Here is a 24,229-nt window from a genome sequence, read left to right on the forward strand (position 1 = left end):
TTTCGCATCAAATGTGTTACATAATATTCTAATGGAAGGAGCGTTGATTATAACAGCAACGAGCGTAATTAGAAGTGACATTGCTGTGCTTGTACAAACACCGATGAATGCGCCTCTTGGCGGCTACTTTAAAAACTCGTTATTGGCCGTGTGGCACAACTTCCTTGAGATCGAACTTCCTTAGGAAGTCTCGCGCTCCCTTAACCTAAAGGGAGTGGGTGCCCGTGTGACACGGGTTTTAGTGTCTGTTACACCGGTGCTAACGGGCTCGCAAGACGGCCTCTTAAAACTTCATTCTGATAATGCACTTTCACGCATGCTCAGAAGAATCCTGCTTATTTGTTTATAATGCTCGATTTGAGGATTTGGTAAAGCTTGCTTCATAATGCGCAGTGTAATGAACTTTCTAATGTAGTGGATACTGGTATGCCACCTGTTTTGTATTGATGAAACATACTTATTTTAAAGCATTCGATATTTGATTCGCTTTCGACAGTATTCGAAAAATACTCCGTTACGTCTGAAGAATCCCCACTTTCGTCCTTCTCTTTCTCGCGGCTCGAATATTTAACAATTTCGAATGGTAAATTCTGGAATCGAAGTGCGGAGAAACTTCGATTCGTATTCGAAATTTCGCTCACCCCTACTTTTGGGTAGTTATTTTTAAGCATGACGTGATTCCTTCACTTGATATCTCGCATGAGGCATTGAGGTCCTTCTGTATGTTCGTTGACTGAACGACTGTTGGTGGCGTTCAGAGTACGGCGGCACTTAAGGACGATTGGCTTTGCTTGGATTTGGCCGCCGATCTGCCTTGCTGAGACGTCTTGTGTAGCGCAGTTGCGTGTCCGCTTACAGATTTAACGTAGTGCGGTGGTAGCAAGTTCTATGCGGAGTGTTACACTAGGCGCTCTTTTGGCACTATCGGCTGCTTCGAGGTTTCCCGCTTTGACGGCTTCTCGGGACGCGTCAGGCGGCATTGTACGCATGCAGGCGGAGCGTAATTAGTGCTCACGCACGTGCTCTGTTCTGCTTGGCAGCCTGTAAAAGTGCTAGCGGAGCGTAGCATTTGTTGCAATATAAGCATTCGTAGAATCTTATCACTAGCGGGTTTGGTTGCAAATCACATTTGTGCCTATGAGTCATGTCGTTTCACCCTGGGAGGGCCGATCCCCAACTATAACCGTTTATTACTGGTTCTCGCTTTTAACCGTTTTACGTAGTTTGCGCATTCCGTAAAGTATTGTTAGAGAAAACTATGAGCACAATAACGTTCATTTATAAGGCGTGTAGTTCTCGCGAAAACGCGAATGACATTGCTGACGGCGTTTGCAACTGAGCGAGGTAGTTTCGCTGCTGTAAATCTTGTTTCCCGTTCGACGTTGAGGTAGGCTGTGCATCTCCGCAATAAATGGGTCAGCATAACTCGTACAGACCCGCGAGCGAATGCGACTGGCAGCCGTCGGGAACGGTGATGTACTAATGCTGGCACAGCGCTGTGTCGCCGCTTCCCGCTTACTTTGTGCGCACCGTACCAAGAGCGATGGATTTCAAATCAGTATCGAGTGACCTGAACTATAAAAGTAGTTTGCTTCGTGTGAACTGCACCTATCCTAATCTGCACGAGCTAAGACAAATACACAGCTAAGCGTACGCAGACAAATGTGCGTGGTGTGACATCAGTTCAAACGTCATTTGCACGGCTTTGGAGGGCCTAAATTGTCTCAACCGATTTCGAGCGCGAAGGTGCTGCGGCTATCGCGTTGTCCGTTCGCTCAGCGGCCGATGGAACGATAGTCGGCAGGCTGAATTTGTGTGCGCCGTCGGCACGAAAGCCCGTCAGGGCCGTCAAACTAAGTCTCGCGGTCGTAGGTTGCGTCGTTGTCGGCCTAGTATGAATAAATAGTCGCACAGTCAGTGTTGGCCCAATGCTACTGCGCCATAAACGAGTACGTGAAGTCAGGCATGCGCGGTTGCCACCAGCAAAAGAGAGCCGATGGTGTAGGAGTTGGTCAGCAACGTAAGGTTTAGTGATGTTTACGGTGTAAACCGAAGTCCATGCCGCAAACAGTTTTAAACGTGGAGCTGCAGCGGTACGTTGAGCACGTTTTCGGCACCGCACCGTCCTGTTGAAACGCAGTATACGGCGTTTGCAGCAGTTTGCGTCTGTGCGCATCACGAATCGTTCAAACCCTTCCATGGCCCCGATATCGAGCAGCGCGCGCGGTCCTTTCCAAAATGTTCGACTAAAGTTGTGCAAGGCGTACTGTATGCTCTCTTCTGGATGCCGGCATAGAGAGATTCAACAAGAGCGGACACTCCCATAGAGCCCAGCTATGGTGTCTAGAAAGGCCGCCATAGCCCAGCGACCGAATTGACTGTAGCGCCATAGAGAAAAAAAGTTTGGGAGTGGTTTGCGGTGTATGGGAGTGGACACTCCCATACACCGCAGCGGCCCAATCGACCATAGCGCGCCTGGCGGCTGGTGAGAGCAACTGGCCTGCACTTCCTGTTTCGGTTTCGCTGGCGCGAAATTTGGATTACCCCGCGTAACCGACACTAGGCTGTAGCGGAAGCTTGTCATTTCAGATCACTTTTCGTCACCCAAATGGCAACGCTTTTATTTGTCGTTTTCGTTTAGCGATTCCCTATTTTGTCGAATTCAATATTTGGTGTGAATTGAGGTCGTGACGCAATTTCTATTTCGATTAAGTTATAACAGATGGAGATAGAGGTAATCATAATTCACTACGGCTTTATCCATCGCGCTTGTCTTCTATGTTTTGGTACAAGTGGTTATATGTATCAAAGATGTATCAGAGACAGTTTCCGCAATGTTTTTATTCCAAGGCAAGATGGGCTTCTTCTGGGTTCTGCTGTTGCTAAAGCACCACGACACACAGTAGTACCTGCCGTAGCTTCGACCGCCGGACGGCATGGCATCTGAAAGGTCTGAAAACGTCGATATGTGCACGCTTAGTTAATTACCAAAAACATATGTACACGTCACAACTGAACCAGGAAACCGCTTTGAATGTATAGCGAATCGATGCACAATATAAAACCACCGACACATTCTGACCTCTGACCCATAAAACTCGGACTTACAAGGATAAATTTTAAGACCCCGTACAGAGGTGTTCAAAAGTTACCAGGCCGCCAACGAAAAATATGGCAAGGAACCGAAAGTAACTAGAATGCGCAGTACTTCCCAACACGGCCGCCGCAATAAGTACATACAATATTCATTGGGGACTTTTCCCCACCGTTACTTTTCTGTATAAACAAACCGCACACCACCGTTCGTCCGTGCGCCGTAGATACACACCTTGCTGCAGTACAAAACGCAATAAGCTACGCTCACTGTTTATGTCACATGCCATTGTTTGCAAGCAATATTTAAATATTTAGGAGCCCTTACTCTATAGGGGAAATGAGATAGCAAAGCTTGGCTACAGCGTGCCTAACGTCCTGATTTTCTTTGTTTAGGTAGCGCCCGTCCCCGGAACGCCGTTTTCGCTCTGAATCGGCGTGGCGTCTTTATGTTCTTTCCAGCGTTCGTCAGCCTCTTGAACGGGCCAACGAAAGGACCATCAACCGTCACGCGATCATGTAAACGCGGGTTACGAATTCAATTTTCTCGAAACCGGAATTTTCCTAAAATGTGCAATTCCTGATATTGACCTTAAGCGTTGTCCAGCAGATCGTTTTTAGTCCGCCAACACGAACTATTTCAATGGAGCGGCGATACCGTGGTTATCGCGAACAGCGCTGGGCAAGAACGGTTTACCCTCGCAAACCGAGACGCAGCGTCTCGATGGCGTCTGACAAGCTGCGAGTCGCAGTGAAGTGCACAGCCGTGAACCGGTCCAAGTTAATGGCAGCTTCGCGTTGTTTGATTTTCACGGAACGCAACCAACAAAGATTATTCCGTTATCGGCGGGGGTAGCAAGAAAGCACATGGTACAGCCTTCTCGCTACGCGTTTCCTGAGGGGGCATGCTTTTCGCATTGTTCGCGTCTAGACGCCTCATATAGAGCCGCAAACTTTTTTTTTTTTTAGCGAACCTCGTCGCCCTCACAAGTCAGTTACTCCAAGCTTCGCTTGAAAACGTGACTCACCTGTCTCACACACGAAAACACCGCCGCAGCCGATGTTCACGAAACCTTCCCGCTGACACGCCGCTGATACACGAATGGTGGATTTCTTCTCGATGGACGAATGGTGATTGGTGTTGATGGCAGTACGAATGAAGAACAAACAGCACGGAAGGTGTCATGGATAACTTCTGATTTTATGCAGAAGAAACACGCCAAATTTGGGCGTATAATTATTTTGTAAAACGATTAAGCAGAATTCATTACATTTTCTTTTTTTTTGCGCCTGCGTCCTCTGGCGTTTGGTGAGAGCACTAGTTCGTGACGTAGCCGTGACGTAGTTCCTGAGGCCAGATTTCTCGGAGTGTCCGCTCTTAGTCGTTTTCTTTCTCTATGGTAGCGCACCAAGCGGATGGGATTACCTCCTTCCGGTTTCGGTTTTGGACGCGCGCGTTATGAACGCCGGCTGGTATGCACTGTGCCTGCTGCGCTACTCGGCGGCCCCCCCCCCCTTTCCTTTTTCTTTATTCTGTTGCTCAATCGCACGTGGTCTTTGTGCGGAATCGTTTATTTAATTTAAATGATTGCCACCGATCATTGCAAGCCTCCATCGAATCTGTGCCACGTGCGATTTCAGATGCAAGACGCCTTGTGAAATGAGGAAATATTTATTTCGCTCTATATAAATGCTCATTCCGGGCTTTTTGTGCGTTCAACCAATGTTGTGGCACCAGGTAAGTAGCAGTAGTTCCCGTACGAAGCTCCACCGCACGGCATCAGCTTAAAAAATTACAGGCATGTCATTTTGGTATTTAATCCTTATAGAATACTGGGTTTAGAGGGGAAAAGTGCGAAAGTGGTGAATGGCGGACATTACAAACAAAAGCAATTCGATTATACATGGCGTCGAAAATACCCTACTCATCCCAAACGATACCATATATTTTGAACAAAACGTCTGATTTCCAAGCATTCCCCCCCATCCCGGGCATTATTTCCTGCACTGCGCGTTTCGCGACTGCGCGTTTCCAAAACAAGGCATCAGTCGACGCGATAGTACGCTACGTATACACAAGTGGCCACAACACGGTCTCTCAGCCAGACCATGCTAGACGCTCACAGAATGCCTTCTACTGCTCGGGTGCAACGCCTGTTTTCAGTAGTTCAGGAGACAGAATTTTCGAGTTCTCGGTTTTTGAGCGCCTCAGCATTACTCTAAAAAAAAGTTTACACCCTTTGGGACTTATCTTGCCCCAAACAATAATCTTCATCTGCCTTGCTTGCGTTTCCTCACTTGAACTCGGCGCTCGCTACTTTCCTGTCGAGAATGCTTTGTCAAGCTGACTAAGCGCAAGCCGTTCGTGACTAGGAACTACCGGACTCGCAGCATTAAAGAAAGGAAATGCGGGCGAAACATTATTGTTGCGTGGCAAGATACAACCCAAATGGGGTAATTTTGTTTGAGTGTTGGCAATTGCTCGTCGCCTCAAGCGTGAGTACCGAAATGTTACGGGGCCATGGAAAGCGTCACAAACTTGTCTCACTAAGATTCAGTACACGCCACTGTCACCGCGGCCGACTTGATTTTTTTCTGCGTCACAACCCCAGGCGCGGCGAGAGTGCCTCAAAAGTATCCCAAAAAGTAACGAAATTAGTTACAATAAGTTCCGGGGTCAGATAAAGCGCCAAACCTTGTTCCAGGAAGATTTAGTACACGCGAAACTGCATCACATGGCCGAGGTGCTTTTCACTAACTTCATCACAAAGCCGGGTGCGGCGAGCGTGCCCAAAAACTACCGAAATACGTTATAATAATACGTTAAAGCGTCGCAAACATGACCCAATACAGGCCATTAACTCAACTCGCCAGGACGGCCGACCTGTTTTTCGCTGCCTCACAAGTTTAGGTTCCCGTGCTGTAAAAGCTAAAATGGCTTGAAGTTCGTCGCAGACTGTCAAACAAAATTTCTCACCTTGCCGTAGTCCAACAGTGCAGTGTTGCCGTGTCGAAGTGCAGAAGGAACGCAAGAATACGCCGGGAGCCCAACAAACGCTACATCTAAAAGAGAGGGATCGCTGAAAAGGGGAACTTCACATGCCCCTGCGACCTCGCTGGCTTCGGTGGCCTGTCTGGCGCATGACACATGCATCTGACGCGCCGTTAGCTTGTTGCTAGGTAACGCAAGGAAAATAAGTCGCTAACTATAAGTTCATTTATACGCAAACCTTTTGTTTTAGCGGAAAGGAATTTAAAAAAAAATAAAGAACGTTTGCAAGTTTTCATTTTTTTCCCGATGCTCGCGTCAACTAACGCATGGGCTTAACAGTAGCCGTGACGTGTTTCCTGTTGCCAGTTTTCACCGAATGTGTCCCCTCTTGTTGATTTTTTTTTCTGTATGACGCCGGTTGGAAAAGGCTAGGAATCGTAGGCAGGGTGTGCTTCCAGCCGGTGATTCGTCTCATTCCCGACGGTTAAACGCGAGGTCTAGCGGCTCTTGACTGACGCGGCAAATATTTGACCGTAGTTCGCCACACTGCTGCTTCTGATTAGTATCTTGAATATGTTTACGTTAGCGCGCTTAAGACAGGACAAAAGAAGACACAGGGACACACAGAGCGCCAACTTCCAACAATTGTAGGAAGTTAGCGCTGTGTGTGTCACTGCGTCTTCTCTGTTGTCCTGTCCTTTAATCGCGCTACCGTAAACATTCAAGATGCGTTACCAACAAGCCCACATTGCAACCCTCTGATAAGTAGCCTTTATTCTTAGTTGAAGGTGGCGCATGATTTTCGATGTGTACTCATTTGCAGTAAGTTTACTGCGATACCTGTGAAGATGCCAAACCGCGGCGATTACCACGAGAAGATAAGTGACAAGTTAGCTTTAAAGGCAACTCCGGCAATTTTTATCATGTCAAAATGTAATATTTAGGGTCCCGAGACGACCCCCCCCCCCTCCCAGCACTTGTCTGATAGTAGAATGGTTCCGCAAATTCGGAAATAATTTGAAATATTGAGGTCGCGGGATCGAATCCCGGCCACGGCGGCCGCATTTCGATGGGGGCGAAATGCGAAAACACCCGTGTGCTTAGATTTAGGTGCACGTTAAAGAACCCCAGGTGGTCGAAATTTCCGGAGACCTCCACTACGGCGTGCCTCATAATCAGAAAGTGGTTTTGGCACGTAAAACCCCTATTATTATTATTATTATTATTATTATTATTATTATTATTATTATTATTATTATTATTATTATTATTATTAATTTGAAATAAGCAAAGAGTGCAAAAACGAAACCTAAACCTGTTCAAGCTGCCGAGCGAACCTCTTCGTGTGCCGTCATGGGTGTCCCCAGCGGGGAAGGCGCGCAAGGCATGCCGGTCTCGCCCGCTGGGCCAACGAAACCAGCGAAGAGCAGGCGCTCAGCTGATTCGTGACCGCGCTGGACCTTCGGGTGATAATGTGAGCGGCACCAGCTCTTTGGATCTGTCAAATATTGAGTTATGATTCTGACGAATTCAATAGCCACGAATCGCGGTTCCCATTCGACCCGCCGCCGCGAGAGCCAGCGCCCATGCGCTATATATATCGTGCTGCAGTACGAAGACCAAGGGTAGCCCTGACCACTGATTTTATACGTGCTGCTTGCTATTATAGGTGTTTTAACCCTTCTCAGGGAAGCGCTTCGCATGCTCACTGTAAGATGTGCAGCACGACTTTCCGCATTTGTATCCCGCAAGAGCGCCGCTGACAGTCCGAAACACCGACTGGTGCATTTGTTTACATCGGCAGGTAGAGTGACCTCTCCTCGTTCGCTTGAGATAAAATGCTAGCTGCTCATCGGTGGCATCAATGCCGGAACATATCAAAACAGGCAGATTTTGCGCACGTAAGCACCGTTGCATCACTCTGAATCGCGCTGATATGAGTGACCACACAGCTTCAATAACAGCGAGCGGGAGACTGCAGTTCGGGAGCGTTGTTATGCTGCCTACTCAACATTCTTCGTATTCTGTTCATGCACAGAATATGTTCCGTAGACACAGATGAGGGCTTTGCGCGTATGATGGTTCATTTAGAGAACGCGTAGTTTTCTCGTGGAAGCGACGATGCCAGTATTGACACCGTTGGCAGCTGAACGAAGCGGTCGTTTACGCTGCTATAGCGAAGGGGCCTACGCTTGCTGCCCATTTGGGATACGAGGCAAGCAGTACACCTCGGAAGCTAAATAGTGAGTCTGCACGACAATGCGTAAAAATACACCCATATTCGTAGTCACATTTAATTTGGGGAAGTGCTGGGGAGTGCGGCTAGAAGCTTTCCGTCGAAAACGGCAATATACCGATGTCGATACTTCTCCGTGTCGTCGCTTCTCGCTTTTTGGATGTGCACTGTACGAACTGAGGAATGGTTTATTTCAAATTCGCATGGTCAAAACAACTACAGAAGTTGTCTTCATCCTGATGGTTTAATTAGCTTCAGGTCAGTCGCTCAGGTCTGCCAGCAGTAGACGCATGAACTACGCGACTGTAACATATAGGCTTAATCTCGGCTGAACGCGATCGGTAGTGCACTCCGGGTGTACAAAAGAATGAGCGCCCGTCCTGTCCATGTGTCTTCCTTGTGTTCGCGTTCCTTAGCGCTTGTTATGATGTCCAAGTTCCGTTATCACAAAGTAGCCCAAGCTTCTGCGTTGAGTACTAAAGAAAGCGAGCACAAGAGCACGAAGAGCCCACAATGGAGTTAGCGTCCCCTACGCGTGTTCGCGGCTTGCGTCCCATAACTTAACTCTCTAATATGCTGCTGCTGCTTCTAGGCGGCCGTGTGGTGTCTAGAGCGGTTTTCCTGCAACATACTTTAGACATTGTGAGTACTTAATGGCAGTAAATCACGAACGGTAGCACTGCCTTTCTCATATAAAAAGAAACATGCTAATATAGGTTGCCGTACGCGCAAATCTGCGTTGAAATTTACGGACGCATTGGTGGGGTTGCATCAATCTCATGGATTGATGCAACGTCCCTTGTGCAAAACGCCGGAGGCAGCGTTGTGCCACGCCTCGCGGTTATCACTGTCATTGGTCGCCTGCCATTTGTTCGCCACCTCGTAATTTACTGTCGTGGTTAGCAGTCGCTCACCTATTGCGATTGCTTTTAGTGTCGCGAAATATAGCCGAATACGGTCACCCAGCTGTTGACAATCCTGTTTCTAGTCACCAACTTCTGCAAAATACGCATCTAGTGTAATTGATTACATGTGTAACGTTCTCGTGCGTTTGTTAATCTGTTAGCTTCCTTCGCATATGCGAGCTGTAAGCTGCCCATTGACGAGCGCGTTTTCTGAGGATGTGTTGTAGAGCATTTATGCGAGAAAGATGCGCAGTGGCGTTTTGCCGTCCGCTGACATAGCGCTGAAGCGCTCTTGCCTTCGTGGTAAAGGGAAGGCAGGAGGGGGAGGGCGCATAAACGGCGGACGCGCCCCCCTCTGCGCCCTTGGCGCCCCCCCGCTCTCCCTCGTGATCTGCTCGTGGCTGGCGGCAGAGGACGGTCGAAGGTCATCGACCTTCTCTTGCCCCCGTGCGCCTCTCTCTCGCTGCATTGTCCGGTCTTCTGGCTATATCCTGCTTTCTTCCTTTTGCGAGGCCTCCTCTCCCGGCGGTTCATTCTGGGGAAAGTCTCACGTGACCGGCACTCGCATAGTGTAGTAGGCGGCGGCGGGAGGCGCTTGCTTTCCTGGCTTGTGGAGGCGCTTCCACCACGGGGCCAAGTTTGTTCTCCATAAGGCTAGCCTTTACAATTCTGTTACTGCGCTACCAAGTTACTGCATTGGACGTCTCAAATATTTTTTGTACTGGTTGAGACTCGTTGCCCCTTTCAAAGCTAATGTGATTCGACCGAGCAGTGAAAACTGGACCTTATATATGGTCACTGGCTTCATTCGGGTCCTACCCAGGTCATCAAGGTTGGCCATTTTGTACAGCAAATGAGTGGGGGGGGGGAAATTAATAATTGATGACCGCACTGTGGTTTTGTAAGCTTGACATTTCGCTGTAGCACGTCTAGTGATGGTCCACTATTCATCACTGCCTAGCCCAGGCCTCCCTCGTATCGAACTTACAAAACAAGATCCAAGTTGTCTCGTGCCAAGTTCTCCTACATTTTTGTTTTGTTTTGTGGATCATTAGGGATACAGCTGCTCTTGAGGAAATTTCATTTGCTAGTGACATTGAAGGTAGTGACATCCTAATTGCACATAAGACTTCAGAGTTTAAATGAAGGCAGCATAATGTGCGCGGAAGTGTATGGAAATGATCTTAACATTCTAGTCGTTAGCTTCCAAGAAACGGTGAATTGTACTTGCACAGTGCTTTTCAAGTACCCCTAGATGGCAGGAAAATCCAGGATGAAGTATCAGCATGGCCAATGTAGCAGTAGACAATGTTAGGTCTTCTCACCAGTGTTTGGGCAATGAAAAGCGGCTTTTACCATAACCATGGAGACAAGGTTACCTTCTCCATGCACGTGGAAGTGCTTCCTCGATCATCTAACCAAGGTATTTTAAGCAAAAATTGGCTTCTCAATTTCATTACATACCAGTTTGTAATAAGAACAGACTTCAAATGGGACTAAGGCCTCGAGCTGTCTTCAGGTTTCGGGAGGATAAATGCTTTGCTCACAATTTCACTCGTGTGGTAATACATAATAAACGTGTTCATGCAAAAGATCTCTATTTCACTGACCAGTGGTTACTCTCGCACAGTAGTTGTAACCGGTCATACCGTATTTACTCGCGTAAGGATCGCACCCCTGAATTGTCGTCAAAATACAATTTTTTTTCTTTCCCGTGTAATAATCGCACCCTGAACTTGTCACAGCGATATCTCGTGTGCCAAATCTAGCTAATGATGATCGTGCTTACCATCTGTCGAATGCTACGCGAACAATTCTTGAAGACATACCAAGTGGTCTGCATGTACCCAACATTCTTAAACAGATGCCCCATTTCATTCCTTCCATCACTTTGCGCACTACCATGAAAAAAAGCTACAACCAAACTTGCTTCGGCTTTATTATTTGTAGGCTTCGTAATGATTTTGGTCAACAACAACATAAGGGCGCCTTTCGATTATTCTCTTCTGCACTCATGGGCACGCAACATATCGCGGGCGCAAACGATAGTGGCCACATTTACACTGACACATTAGAATGTGCCTTATTCATACGCCGACGCTTGAAACGCAGCTATTAGCCCACCCTCAGCGGAAGCATGCTGTATTAAGATAGCAGTGAAGACAAATGCCGCAGTTTCCGCATTATGCCCACCATGTGTTTTTATGTCACTTGCAGGTAAGCGCGCCCATCTCTGTTTCTGTCCGCTCAAAATGGACATGGCTATGTTATTGTCGCAAACTTGCCAATATTAACAATATTATTCATTACTGATACGGAAGAAACTGTTTCAATGCGCGTAATGTAATCGAAAGACGAAAAATAGTGTTCGGCGCGTTCAGCTTGCTCCGTCGGCCGCCATTTTTGTTTTGGTGTCCCACACTGACAGCGGCAGCCGCCTGCTTGTCACCCCGCAGCAAATGCGGGATGAAAAAATAAAATGTTCCTTTTCGTGGGAAATTTAACCAGCATAATGATCGCGCCCCTGAATTTGCGTCAATTTCTTTGACAGAAGAAAAGTGCGATCATTATGCGAGTAAAAACAGTATTTCGCAATCACGTTTGCTCTTGATTACCTTCCTCCACAGGAATCTTGAGAAGGGGGGGGGGGCTAAACGAGGGGCCCGATTTTTATTAGTTATATCATAAGAAGCCAACAAACACTGACACTAAGGACAACATAGGGGAAATTACTTATGCTTAATAAATGAAAAAGAAACAATAAATTAATGGAAATGAAAGTGAATGAAAAGAACCCTTGCTGCAGGTGGGGAATGATCCCACAACCTTCGCATTACGCATACGATGCTCTACCAATTAAGCTACCGTGGCGCCGTTTCCCCATCCACTTTCTTGGGTATATATGTTTCCTAGTAGAACCCTGGGAGTGTTAGCCAGTGCCAGCATTCACAGACCTTGGCGGCGGATATGGAACATCCTTTCTGCCGCAGGCGTCATGAGAACGTGATCTTTTCGGTGAAGGCAACCGGTCAATAAACCCACACATGCTACCCGAAGGCATCAATGTTGCCGGATTCGAGACCCTCGTTATGTAATAAACGAGACAAAAGGGGATTAATCGAGGGGCCTGGTTAGGAATCTCTCCACTTTTCATTGCTAGAATAGTTATAAGATGGGTTGTCACAATGTAATAATTTCACCTGTTCAATGCACTTTTTATGGCATATTTGATTGGTCATTTGAGAGTTTCTATGGCAGCACTATCAGGGTTGGGCAAAACTGCAAATAAGCTTTACTGTGAGCATAAGTGAGCTCCAGGAGCAATGAATAAGCAAGAATTACCACCTACTGTGCCCTCTTATTCTCGTGTTACAACTTCAAAAACTCGTCAGTTCAGCATAGTGAAGGTGCTCCCAAATCACCAGTTTCATATGCCAATAAAGATTTGGACGATTTAATTGCAAAACCTCACAGTTTTAGTGCAACTTCTGTACAAAACACTTGTGTGCAAACTGCATCATACTTTCAAGATCCATATGATGTGCGATGGTGGAACAGCTGCGCCAGTTGTGCCAAATGCGCCATATAATCCATATAAGTTCCGGCAGTTGCTCACATCCTATTTGAAAACATGAAAATTCTTGCCTGCTTCTGTTTGTCTCTGTTTACAAATCTGTTCCCATTTTTATGCTTGTTAATGCTTGTTTAAAGGGTTTTTGTACTTCTGTATATATCCTGCTGATCGCTGATTGTGACAATGTTTGACAGTGCCCTACGTTGTGTTCAATGCCCCTCCCCCCCCCCCCTTCCAGCGGTCTTTAAGGACCGATAAATGATGATGATCCTGTGCCAAAACAGCATTTTAGCGGAAAACTGTGCCGAGCCTGCGCCAAAGCGTGTATAAGAGTGAAACCCTTTTTCCGTTGGCGCTTCACAGCTAGCAAAACTGCAGTCAAAGCCAACAGCACCCTGTCATCGTAGAAGGAAGCAGAAGCCTGTCCATGAAGTTTCTCACTATGTAGCGAGAAACTCTATGGGTCCATTGGAGTCTGTTTCGTCATTCGCGAATTTTTCTGATGGACGTACAATGTAGTGCCGCTGTACAGCCTTGCTGGTACTTTATTTAGGTGTTGATAGAACCAGCCCACATGGTACTGCAGAGTTTGCCAAAGGAGGGTGTCACGTTTTAGGATTAACGGTCAGCATTTTAGGTGTTTATGTTTATGGGTGATAGTGGGGCTTTGCAAAAGAGCCACTGCGATCAGAATCACATGTGGTGCGTAGTTAATAGTATTAGTGAATGAGGTTGAATGTGGTACACTGTGAGGGCCGGCACCTCGGTGGGTGCTGCCATGTTCATTGGCGCAGTACTTTTGCCCTAGAGCTTGGTTTGCTGCGCTATTCTGGTGAAATAGTGTCGCTGACATAAACGCAAAACCCTATTTGCTTCTGGCACATGCATAGTGGCACTTACCATTTATTTTTTTCCCCGGCTGCAAAGCCTTTGTGGCCCCTATTCGAGTACTCCCTAATATGCATGGCATGACATTAGTATATTGCATGCTGTCATGTTTAGTGCAGGCATGCGTACTCTGTCGGTCTTGCAGTGAGCCTTTCCGCACAAGCCATGACTGTCGCACTGTGTTGCATCCTGGGTTAATAAACATGCGTTTGTTCACGATCTGTCTGTGGTGCCTTCTCTGCGCCGTATCGATGAACCTGGCCGTAACACTCTTTGCGTTGCATTGTGGAGGTCTGTTTATCCTTTCCTGATCACGCTTGCAGGGTAAGCCTTGTGTGAACCAGTCTTCATAGCATAGACCATGTCATATAAAATTTGCATGGTATATGGTAAGCACACGTGTGTTGGGTCCTGTGCCAAATAGACCTTTTCCCTGTGCCAGGACCTGTGCTGAAAGGTGAAATGGTTGTTCCAACACTGGATGTGCTTACAGAACAATACCGGGTGTTTCAGCAAACACTCAAAATTTTTTAAAGTTTGCCTGTGGCAGGTAGCACAATTCCAGTTATGAACTGGTCTACTCGAAAAGGTGAACATTACTTGCACAAAAAATTGAAATGCATAATGAACTGCATAATGAAAAAATCGGTAATGAAGTTTTTAACTAATTACCTTATGGCCCAGCCCACATTGCAGTTCACATTCTAGCTGCGGGTTTGCAAGGCAGATCCACTTAGAACAAATTGTCAGGATGACACCAGTTACGAGATAATAATTCCTGAACTTGTGGAAAAATGGATTGGCGTTCCAGTACAATGTTAGGAAGAGTTGCGCATATGAAAGGACACACAGGAAAACAAAGTAGACGGAAAGAGTGCCCAGCGAGCAATTCTCCAGTTACTTTCTTCACTAAATGTCGTTTTATGCATTCAAGCACAAAATTTCACTTTTTTGTGCAAGTAGTGTCTGTCCGCTGCTTCGAGTATACCACCTCTTGAACAAGAATTCGGTATCTGCCATAGGCAGCGGCGTAAGAATTTTTGAGTGTTCCCTGAAACACCGTGTATTTACCACTGGGTGACCTGCTTCTGTATTTGGCGGAGGTTGTTGCCTGTTTTGCTCTGCGGTAGCTGATGTACAGTACTATTGCTGTACTGCCATATTTAATTTGTGGGACCTTCTTATATGCTCCTGGAGAGCCTTTCCGGTCTTTACTTCAGTAATGATCAAACAGCAGAGGTAATACATTCTATTGGCATCGAATGAGCCCCAAATCGCAGAGCGCGTAGCTGAAGTTAGTTTGTGCCGTCAGCTAGTCGTCGTTTGAGAGAGCTGCGCACATGCAATTTGGCTGCTGGAAGCAGGATGTCAGGGATATATTGGTTCTCCTGCAATTTTACTAGTCAATATGTTAGTCCAAATATGTTTAAAATTGTTTATATTTTAAATAATACTCCTAGTTCATCATGCATCCATCAAGAAGTCTGCCCAACTTCCTAACACTTATGTACCAGTGTTTCACGATGGGCATTAGTGCTTTCTCTTCAGTTAATTTTTCTAACATCAGCTAGGTTCTGGTGTTGCACCTTGTTTTCTGGCCTTTCCGTTTGCTTTAGTCTCGCTCACAGCTGCATTTTTCTCCCTCTGTATTGCACCTCATGTCTCTAGGTTTATAAGGTTCCATTGTTCCTAGCATGCATGCATATTCAGCTGGAAGATGTTTTCATTCCTGTATGGGGTTAATTAAATGTACAACGTAGAAACTAATATCGAGTAGGACTTGTGATAGTACTAGTGTTGATGACAAACCAATACTTTGCCTATGCACCAGTCAGTTGTGTATGTGTGGTTTCGTGATGTCAAGATGAAGGCTGAAGTTTTGCCTTTCAACAGTGAAATTTTTGATTGCGTTGCCTTAGAAGCACACATGCTCCTGGTGGAGCGTATTTCCAGCAGTTTTGTCAGTGCCAGAAAGTTCCCATACATCCTTTCTCATAGCTCATGGCTAATGTATAACGATAAGTCAGGAAAATTATAACTATCGGATCTCGTGTTCGTTTTTGTGGGAATGTGTATGTGCACTTATTGCTTGTATATAATATGGGAATTGTGGTGGCTCTGTGTTGTGGTGAAAGGTTTTAAAGAAGCAGTTCTGTTGCAGACAAGGTATTTAATAAACAGCGAATAAAACCGATTATGTTATCTGTATTTGTTATAACAGCTTTCTTTTGCTGTTTTGTAGCAATGCAGCATAAGCTTCCTGACTGATAAACTGTTTGTTGCCATTTACAAATAATTTACTTTGACTTAATGGCTTAGCATAGAATACTGATGTAGCAATGTGATGTATATTACCATAAGTGAAAATGTGACTGTCTTGGGAACTACATTTGTCTTGCAATCTTCATGTGAAGGTACAAAGTGATGATGTAGTACATAGAAGGAACCTCAACTGAATGCTTATTCCATATTGCTCTTATTCCATATTGTCTTTGTGTTAGGGTTTTGTGCCAAATTCGTCTTAAAGGTGTTGAAGATATTTCAGTATCTGGCTTGAATCCCCGTAAGCATTATCTCTCCAGGCACTTGGCTTAAGCACAAAGCAGCTTGAGGTGGGATACAGGATATGAAAGTGCATGCATTTTCCGGTTGGCTTTTATGCCGGCCATAGCCATTTGGAAATTGCCGTATCATTGAATGTGGCAAAATTTTGTTTTTGGAGTGACAAGATAACTGCTGGCTATAAATAACGAACTCTTAATTTGCGAGAAATTGCCAGTTGTCAAGTGCCATTCAGACAGTTTCTTCAGCATGTGGTGGCCATTTCTAGTGAAAAGCCTGGAGAGCGATTGATAACCACTGCCACACAGATTTTATGTGGCAAATTCTGGCTTTCTGTGCATGAGAATATCGGCAATTAACATTAGCACTAGGTACGTTAGCACTAGGTCTGAATTTTCGCGGTGATGTCGCCCTCAATGCGTCATCCCAGTTCCCAATATTTCAACCTGCTGCATTGGTGTGTTTCTGTTTCTGTGGACTTCACTGAGATATTAATAGCCACACTGAAAACTTGCCAAAGGGTGCTATTGTGGAAGCACTGGCCAACCTAAACAAGCATTATCTGATCCAAGCATACAGCTGTTTAAGAAGCTGAATTCAATCAAGACCAAAGGTGATTCTATTAAACAGAATTAAAGAGATACAAGTAATAGCGAGAAATTTGAAACAGATTTATCTAGTCTACAATATTTTTTTCTATTTGAAATGGTAATTGTTTTCAAATTCTCATGTATCTTATACTCGAGGTGCTATTTATTGTGAGGTTCCATCAAAAGCGTCATGGTCAGTTCTTGCAAAACTGATGTGCCATGGTGCAAAAAAAAGTTTTACTTGTATTATTGGTGAAAAAATTTGAGCAGGGTATGTGCCATTGTAAGTATGAAGTCTTGTGTCCAGCTTAAGACTTACCATTGCTATTGTTCCCTATGCAGACAGCTTGTGGCCCGGAATATTGTGGACACCTTGCGTGTTTCCCTTGATTCTCAAGATGCTGTCAGTGCAGTGCTGTCAGCCCTTTCCTCCATCTCTATGGACTGTGGTAAGCCAAATTTCGAAGCATTGAATGAGTTTAGGTTTTCCTCAAGCTTGTTTACTCTTTAACACATCATGCATGATGAAATAATTTTTGTTTAGCTATGTTAATGACTGCAAAATATACTTTCAACTGATGTAATCGGGAGGCTAGTTGCCCATACTGTTGCCGGCCGATTTTTTTCAGACTCTGGGTTTTTCTGACCTGCTTGATTATTTGGGATTCTCCATGGCGTTGTCACTTTCTCTATAAAGCTGATGTATAACAGTGACTGACATTTTGGATGCTGCACCTAGTCTGAATAAATTTTTCAGACTGTTCCACGCATGCGTGCACGCAGTGTCACAAGCAATGCGACCAAGAACAAAGTTCCGGTTTTTCAGGCTATAGTCGCTTTGCTGAGGCGATTCTTTGGGTTTCTGAGCACGCTACAGTTCCCTTGAAATGTTTCATGGGTGATTATGGTGTGATCAGGGGCTGGCTTGATCTGGGTATTCAACTAGTAAAGAAAGATGAGCAGCATGCTGCTTTACAATGTAAAGGATCATAGTTTTGCTAATCATTTAAGTTGTAAATAATTGGCATTGTAGAATTCTCAAACTTGAGTTCTGAAATATACAGTTCAGACGCCATTATTTCCTCTGCAGCTGTGCAGTCGTGAATTATGAACTACACAAAAATCACGGATGCTAGTTAATAAAATACCAAAGTAACTGCTAATTCATGTTCTAAGTGTTTCAGACTGATGCTGTGCTTTGTCTTGTTCTGATGCTGGATAAAATATAAATAGCAGGTAGCAATGCTTCATGGCAGCTCTGGAGCAGTAAGCATGAACACGTAGAGAAGTAGCAAATCTGCTTAGCTGCAGCCTATTTGGCAAGGAAACATGCATGCACAGTTTTGGCAGGACTAAATTGGTTCCTGCTCCTTGGAGGCACTGAACAATGAACTTGCTTGGTAAGCCAGGAAGATGAGAAAAAAAGACCCCCCCCCCCCCCCCCCGTGATGTCAGTTATTGAGTGTTTGCTGGCAATGTTTAATTGTTCATGATTAAGCAACGATCGCATTTGCAGTTTAAAGGAACCGGACTCAAGGTAAAAGGTTTGATCACCTTTATGCAAAAATGGCCCAAATGCACAGGAACAATTTGAAATGTGAACCATCACTGTTTGAAATGGAGAAAAAGTGGTCCTTGTCCTTCGTTCTGTCCTCTATAACCAACATTTCCTGACCAAATAAGTAGAGATGCTCTTTTTCACTTCTTGTAGTGTCCCTTTAAGCACAGGTGTGGCTTCGAAGGAAAACCACTAAAACCTAGTTTTTTGCATTTTGTTTTCAACAAGGCTGATGGTACCATTGGCTGGAGGTTGCGCTGTGGTGTTGTCTTGCTCTGTTGGTTTGGGTCTTGTCACTTCACATCTGGTTCTAACCAATGAGAATGGTAATCTTTTCATAATTCTCTCATGTCTCGACCAAACTTAAGGAATAAGCAGGCAGAAACAAGTGGGTCAAATTTCAACATCCGAGTTTTTCACTAAGTTGCAGTAGTGGCAGCAAATGTAATAACATACGACTGTTAGAATATGTGCACTGGTTTAAAGACATTCTTACCAGTTGCTATTGAAATATGTATTTAAATATAACTGCTGTCTAGTTTTGAGTATCTGGTTGTGCAGGTGTTGAGTTCAGTAATGATCACTGGTTCTGCAAATGTGTTGTCTATATATCTCCTTGCCTTGCATTCATGTGCCTAATGTTATGTACAAGGGGTACTGGTTAGTTGCTGTATTAGTGAGGAACTTCGATTTCATGTTTCAGAACCAAGTGTACGGACAGAACTGGTGGAACAGCTTCCCAACATTGCCAGTTTTTGTGCCAGTGAAGGTGGACTGCTGGAAAATGTTGTTAAAGAGCATGTGGTTTCAATCTTGGTGCAATACCTTACAGATGTTGCCAACCAGGTAATTATGAGCTCTCCTTTGTGTAGTACTTGCTGCGATTCCCAAATGTGCTGTCAGTGACTGGACCTAAATAAAGGAAAGCATAAAGTAACATTAATTCAGCATAGCGACAATTGACAAGCCATCTATGTACTTCGCGAAAAGGAGGGGTTGGTCACGTGGTATCACTATGCATGGGTTGGTGCAGTAGTTGAAGCTGCCTCTTGATAGTTGTGTGTACAGCTTTAGAGAGGTGGGAGAGTAGGGTGCTGCGTGTTCATAAAGAAGTGACAGCCAATCTTCTATAGTAGGTGTCAGCCTCAAGTTCAGAGGACAACAGGGGACTAAGATTAATCTGTGTGGAACGTGGAGGAGCATAGTGAAAGAGGAAAGAATGGTTTATACAATGTGCATCGAGATTTCTGCAATAGTCATTGTGTGGCTTGCAATTACTGGACTGGGCTGACCAGCGCATGCGACAATGGCTTGTGGTCACTCCTTGAAGATTCTTGTAATGTAGAGAGAACTTGTAAACAAGCCCAACAATTGGCACGCATTTTAAAATGTGCAATATAAAGGATTGAATTGGTGATTCTTTGGTTCTTTAAGCAATACTGGCACAACACTAGTTACAAGGGTTTGACAGTTCCGATTCTTCAAAAAATTAATTGTCAGTACCTCATTTTGGAGCTATGTGTTTGTTGTGTTTCAATGCAATGAGCAGCCAGGACTAGATTTAAAATCTTTGCTACCAGACTACTGTCAAATTCCAATGTCGGTCTGTGTGACTGGCTACAGTGCAGAGCGACGCCTCCAAATGTGCAATTTGAACACAATCCCTGCCTACCACCTTAGCAAGGAGGCGCTCATGTACACTGCAACTGGATGTACAGCTACCCAGCGTCCCTTGCGTGCCTGTTTGTATGCATCTCCCACCGCCAGCGGCGGCTTCTCCATAATGGATTGTGCAGCACGCACAAACAGCAGTACAAGTGCCGACGAACAATGTATGATGTATTTCCTGAAAGGCAGGGTACTAGGAAATGTACAAATAAAAAAGTATGCAGTAAATAAAAAAAATACATATTGCTTACTTATGCGTTTTGGCTTTGCACATTCAGTTGTCAGCATCTGTGAGGAAAAGGGCACTCTCGAAGATAGCATGTCAAGGGACAATTAAAACTATGAAGTGTGAAAAGCCTAATGAAATGCACAAATGGCCGGGAAAGACTGATATGCCCACAGGTGAACGGAATATTACTCTAATGGGACTTATATGGTGATAGCACTGTTACGCACAATGTCAAGTGACTGGATTCTTGAAAGCTGCAGGGCACAGTCGAACTTGATCGTCGGTATGAAGTGAAACCACCCTCTCTAGCAGAAAGCGCTGCTCGCATGGGGCGGACACAGCTTTGCAGTATAGGCATGCGGAGAGTCTGCAGACTCCTTAGTCAAAGCTGTTCTTTCCAGTTGCTTATCGCCCAGTTCAGCCACTGTAATTACACTGTGGTTGTATACTTGCTGTCAACTTCTCGTGGCTATGAAGCTAACGCTACGGGGGCGGAGCTTCTTTGAATGTCTATTCGTATGCAATGTAGTCTGCGTGAGCTTGGCAGCAGTTCCGGTTTCTCTGACCTTGCACAGCTCCTTTGAATGGTTCACGTCAAGTTAATCATCTCTGCCTTCACTAAAGTAATGTTTATACACATCCAATATGTACCGAACCTGGCACCACTGCCTACTGGGGCAGTTGCTCTACTAATTAAGCTACTAACCAGTAGTCTAGCAGATCATACTTCAATGTTGTCATTAATCTCCTGTTGTGATCTGCTAGCCGGTTAGGCTTGTTTGGTGGAGTTACTGCTTTGGTTACTAGTTGTGCAGCTTCATGCAACTTTGAGTGGGCAGCAATTTTTTTCCTTTCAGAAAGTTCAGCGAACTTGGTGGATTTCCACCTTATTTGCTTAGAACTGAAATAAGACTGTTTTCTTAATGGAAGCAGCCAATATTTCATAATTGTTTTAGCGTTCATGATATTGCCGTGACATGGTGCTGCAGTTTGGTCAAGGAATTCGAAAATGGAAACTGCCTTTATTCTTTGCTAGTTGTCTTTCCTTTTTACCAGTCTAAATTGATTTAATATTGCTTTTTAGCGTCCCTCTCTAATTTTTCTTTAGGTTTGCCCGTTGACTTTATGTTGGCTTGTTCCTGTTCCAGGTCAGAAAAAGGACACAAGTGTCCCTGTTGTTCATTTTAGAACGAGGATTGATAGATCGCAGTAAGTGTTGCCATACCCAGCATTACTTTGCTTCGCTGCAAGTGCTGCCAGCAGCACTCGCACCTTGTGTATTTTTGGTCTGTAAGAGGAAGTTTGACCGCCATTCTCCAAACCATTGGCTTGTATGACTTCCAGAGTCAAAAGCTCCACTGGCGAGGAAAGGTGCAAGGATAAAAAAATTTTTCCAAACAGAGTTTCCTCTATTCGGCCACTTTATTTTCTAATACTGCACAATAGTGCCATTTGTAGTTTTGCATGATTTCAGATAATGCAAGCTGTAGCATTAGTTCACCTATTGTGCAACAGAACCAAGTATGGAAGTGCAGTGTCTTTATGCATTTAGCATTGTTTTTGGAGCATGTGCAATGAATATAGTTCAAATTGCCAGCCTGAGATCGGAACCTTGCATTATAGTCTAAATATAAAGTTATTCTTTCCCAGATTTTGCTCTTAATAGCGTGGCTAGATTGGGACCATGGGACCCAACTGGATAGTACTTTAGTAGGGACACAGTGGCTACTGCATGTGTCTTGCTGGCTGGCAGGCATATGCAACATGTGAGAAGGCTGTGTATTTGAAAGTTCACACTGGTGTGTTGCTTTCAGAATCTCTTCAGAACAAAAGCCCAATTTTCAAACTAACACATGCTGTCCTGCTGTTACATTAAAAGAAAAAGAATTGGTTTTTGCGTTAGTAATCAACTTTGGCGTTAGTAATCAACTTTGCAGCACCTTAAAGGGAAGCTGAAAGCTTTTCCAGAAAAAATGAGTGAAGAGCAGTACGTCGTGGTTTTCAACCCTCTGAATTCGAATATCGCATCGAAATTGAGCGAAAGAAAGCGCAAACAAATTTCTTTAGACGAAAAGTGCAGCAGCAGACACGCCCAGCTCGCGCACCTCGTTTTTGCCTGCGATTGGTCGGGGGCGCCTCATGACGTCAACAATGGTGTTCGTCCGGACTGACTGCTTCCGCTACACACGAAGCACGGTTCAAGGTAGTTTGGTGGTATTTTGCTGAGATGGTCATTGAAAATTTCGAGAGCTTGCATTTCTCTGAGGAGTTCGGCGTTAAAGGGACGCTGAAAGCTTTTCCAGAAAAAATGAGTGAAGAGCAGTACGTCGTGGTTTTCAACTCTCTGAATTCGAAAATCTCATCGAAATTGAAATGGCATCGTCGCTCGCGTGGAGTTCGGCTTGCAGGCGACGAGTGAACGCGACAGACAACGCCTCGCTTGTCGCGCTGTCGCGTGCAAGATCACTTGTAAGGGGTTTATACTTTACTCCCTACATGTACGAGCAGAGTGCGAAGAGCCGGCCTCTCCAAGAAGCAAAAAATGCTGGTGCAAGCACTGCTTTCCACGTGAACGAAGGCGAAGTGTTAGCATCTCCTTGTGTTAGAAATGTTCTTTGGCGATTGTTTTTTGCTAAGCTGCATTCAGCGTTCCAGTGAGTACGTTTCTGGGCAAACAACTGTAGTGTTATGTTCCTGCATGCCTCCTCGTAGAACGTAAGCGGTGATGCGATCTTCGGCATTTGTGCGCTGCCCCAAAGCTGTTGGCAATCTACACAGACGGTTTAAACGCGGGAAAAGTTTACCGGCTGTTGTAGCACGTGTAGTATAGAACCTTCATCAGCGCGCCATCCGCACGCTACTCGTAACCGGCGAATTCCGTCTGCTACGTGAGATGGTCGGTTTTTCTATGTGTGCGAGAGAAGGGGGAGCGCAGCGTCCTGGCGTGAGCAGGCTTTCCAACACATGCAAACTTTACGCTTGCACTGCGTTATGGTAGCTGCACGCAGGCTGTTTCACAACACACGTGCTAATAGCCGAATGGAAAATTTGGGCGCTTGGTGATGAAACCTGCTTCAAAGGTGGGAGTTAAACATGCACCTTCCGTTCAGCGTGCTAATTTTTTTTTTTAGAACCCAAAGCACGCATTATTGATAAACTCCGGTAGTAATCGTCACGGAAGTGGTTAGAGCACAACACTGTTGTTCTTGATCGCTTGTAGTTGTTGCGCTTCACAGCAGCCTCCCACTTAGCTGAAAGCTTCTTGTCTTGCAGGAACTAATGGAACATCGAAACATCGTCGCGGCCGCTGGTGTTCGGGCAAGCGTAGGCTGCACAGAACAGTGGCATGATCGGCCTACAAGTTCAATTGATGCTGCGCACGTCAACTACCACTCCTATATACACACAAAGGAATGTAGGGTCGAGTGAAGCAGATTAGGATGGCACACACGCAGAAATAAGCCCGGTCAGGCACGGTCGCGGACACTGCAAAGGAGCGGAACACCAGTGTTGACGTCTCTACGCCGCGGTTTCTGGTCTCCGCTCGCATTGTCAGCGTCAGCAGCAGCGCGCGGCGCTTGACGGGGGGCGGAGCTACAGCGCAATTTTAACAGACGATTGCGTCACTCCTAAGTGAAAAATCCCCCCCAAAATTTTACCTTCATGGTTTATAAGGTTCCCGCATCCGTATATGAGCGTCTTATTGAATTTGACACTCTTCAGCTTCCCTTTAAACTACATATCCCCATTACGTTACGCTACACTAGTTGTCAAAAGTGTGGAATGTAGCCAGGGTACACCATTTTCATACCTGTAGGTTGTGTGCAGTACAAGCTTAAAGCATACTTCTTAACCGCCTTACTATAGCCAATGATAAAAATAAGGCCGCTTATTTGCAAAGGCATTGCACTGTCCAAGCAGAAGCTTTGTTTGA

At 45.3% G+C, this 24,229-nt stretch overlaps 1 protein-coding gene across 7 annotated transcripts in view; it reads left to right on the forward strand.

The window, feature by feature from the left end:
• LOC142590832 (serine/threonine-protein phosphatase 4 regulatory subunit 1-like) overlaps nucleotides 1–24,229 on the forward strand; it is a 125,137-nt gene that overhangs the window by 29,311 nt on the left and 71,597 nt on the right. For all 7 annotated transcript variants that reach the window (XM_075703243.1, XM_075703237.1, XM_075703250.1 and 4 more), the window contains 3 exons: nucleotides 17,183–17,289; nucleotides 19,102–19,244; nucleotides 21,444–21,504. In XM_075703243.1, coding sequence (XP_075559358.1) covers nucleotides 17,183–17,289; nucleotides 19,102–19,244; nucleotides 21,444–21,504 — 311 coding nt within the window. The remainder of the gene's footprint in view (nucleotides 1–17,182; nucleotides 17,290–19,101; nucleotides 19,245–21,443; nucleotides 21,505–24,229) is intronic.

The sequence above is a fragment of the Dermacentor variabilis genome, chromosome 1, assembly GCF_050947875.1.
Source record: "Dermacentor variabilis isolate Ectoservices chromosome 1, ASM5094787v1, whole genome shotgun sequence".
NCBI classification, from domain to species: domain Eukaryota; kingdom Metazoa; phylum Arthropoda; class Arachnida; order Ixodida; family Ixodidae; genus Dermacentor; species Dermacentor variabilis.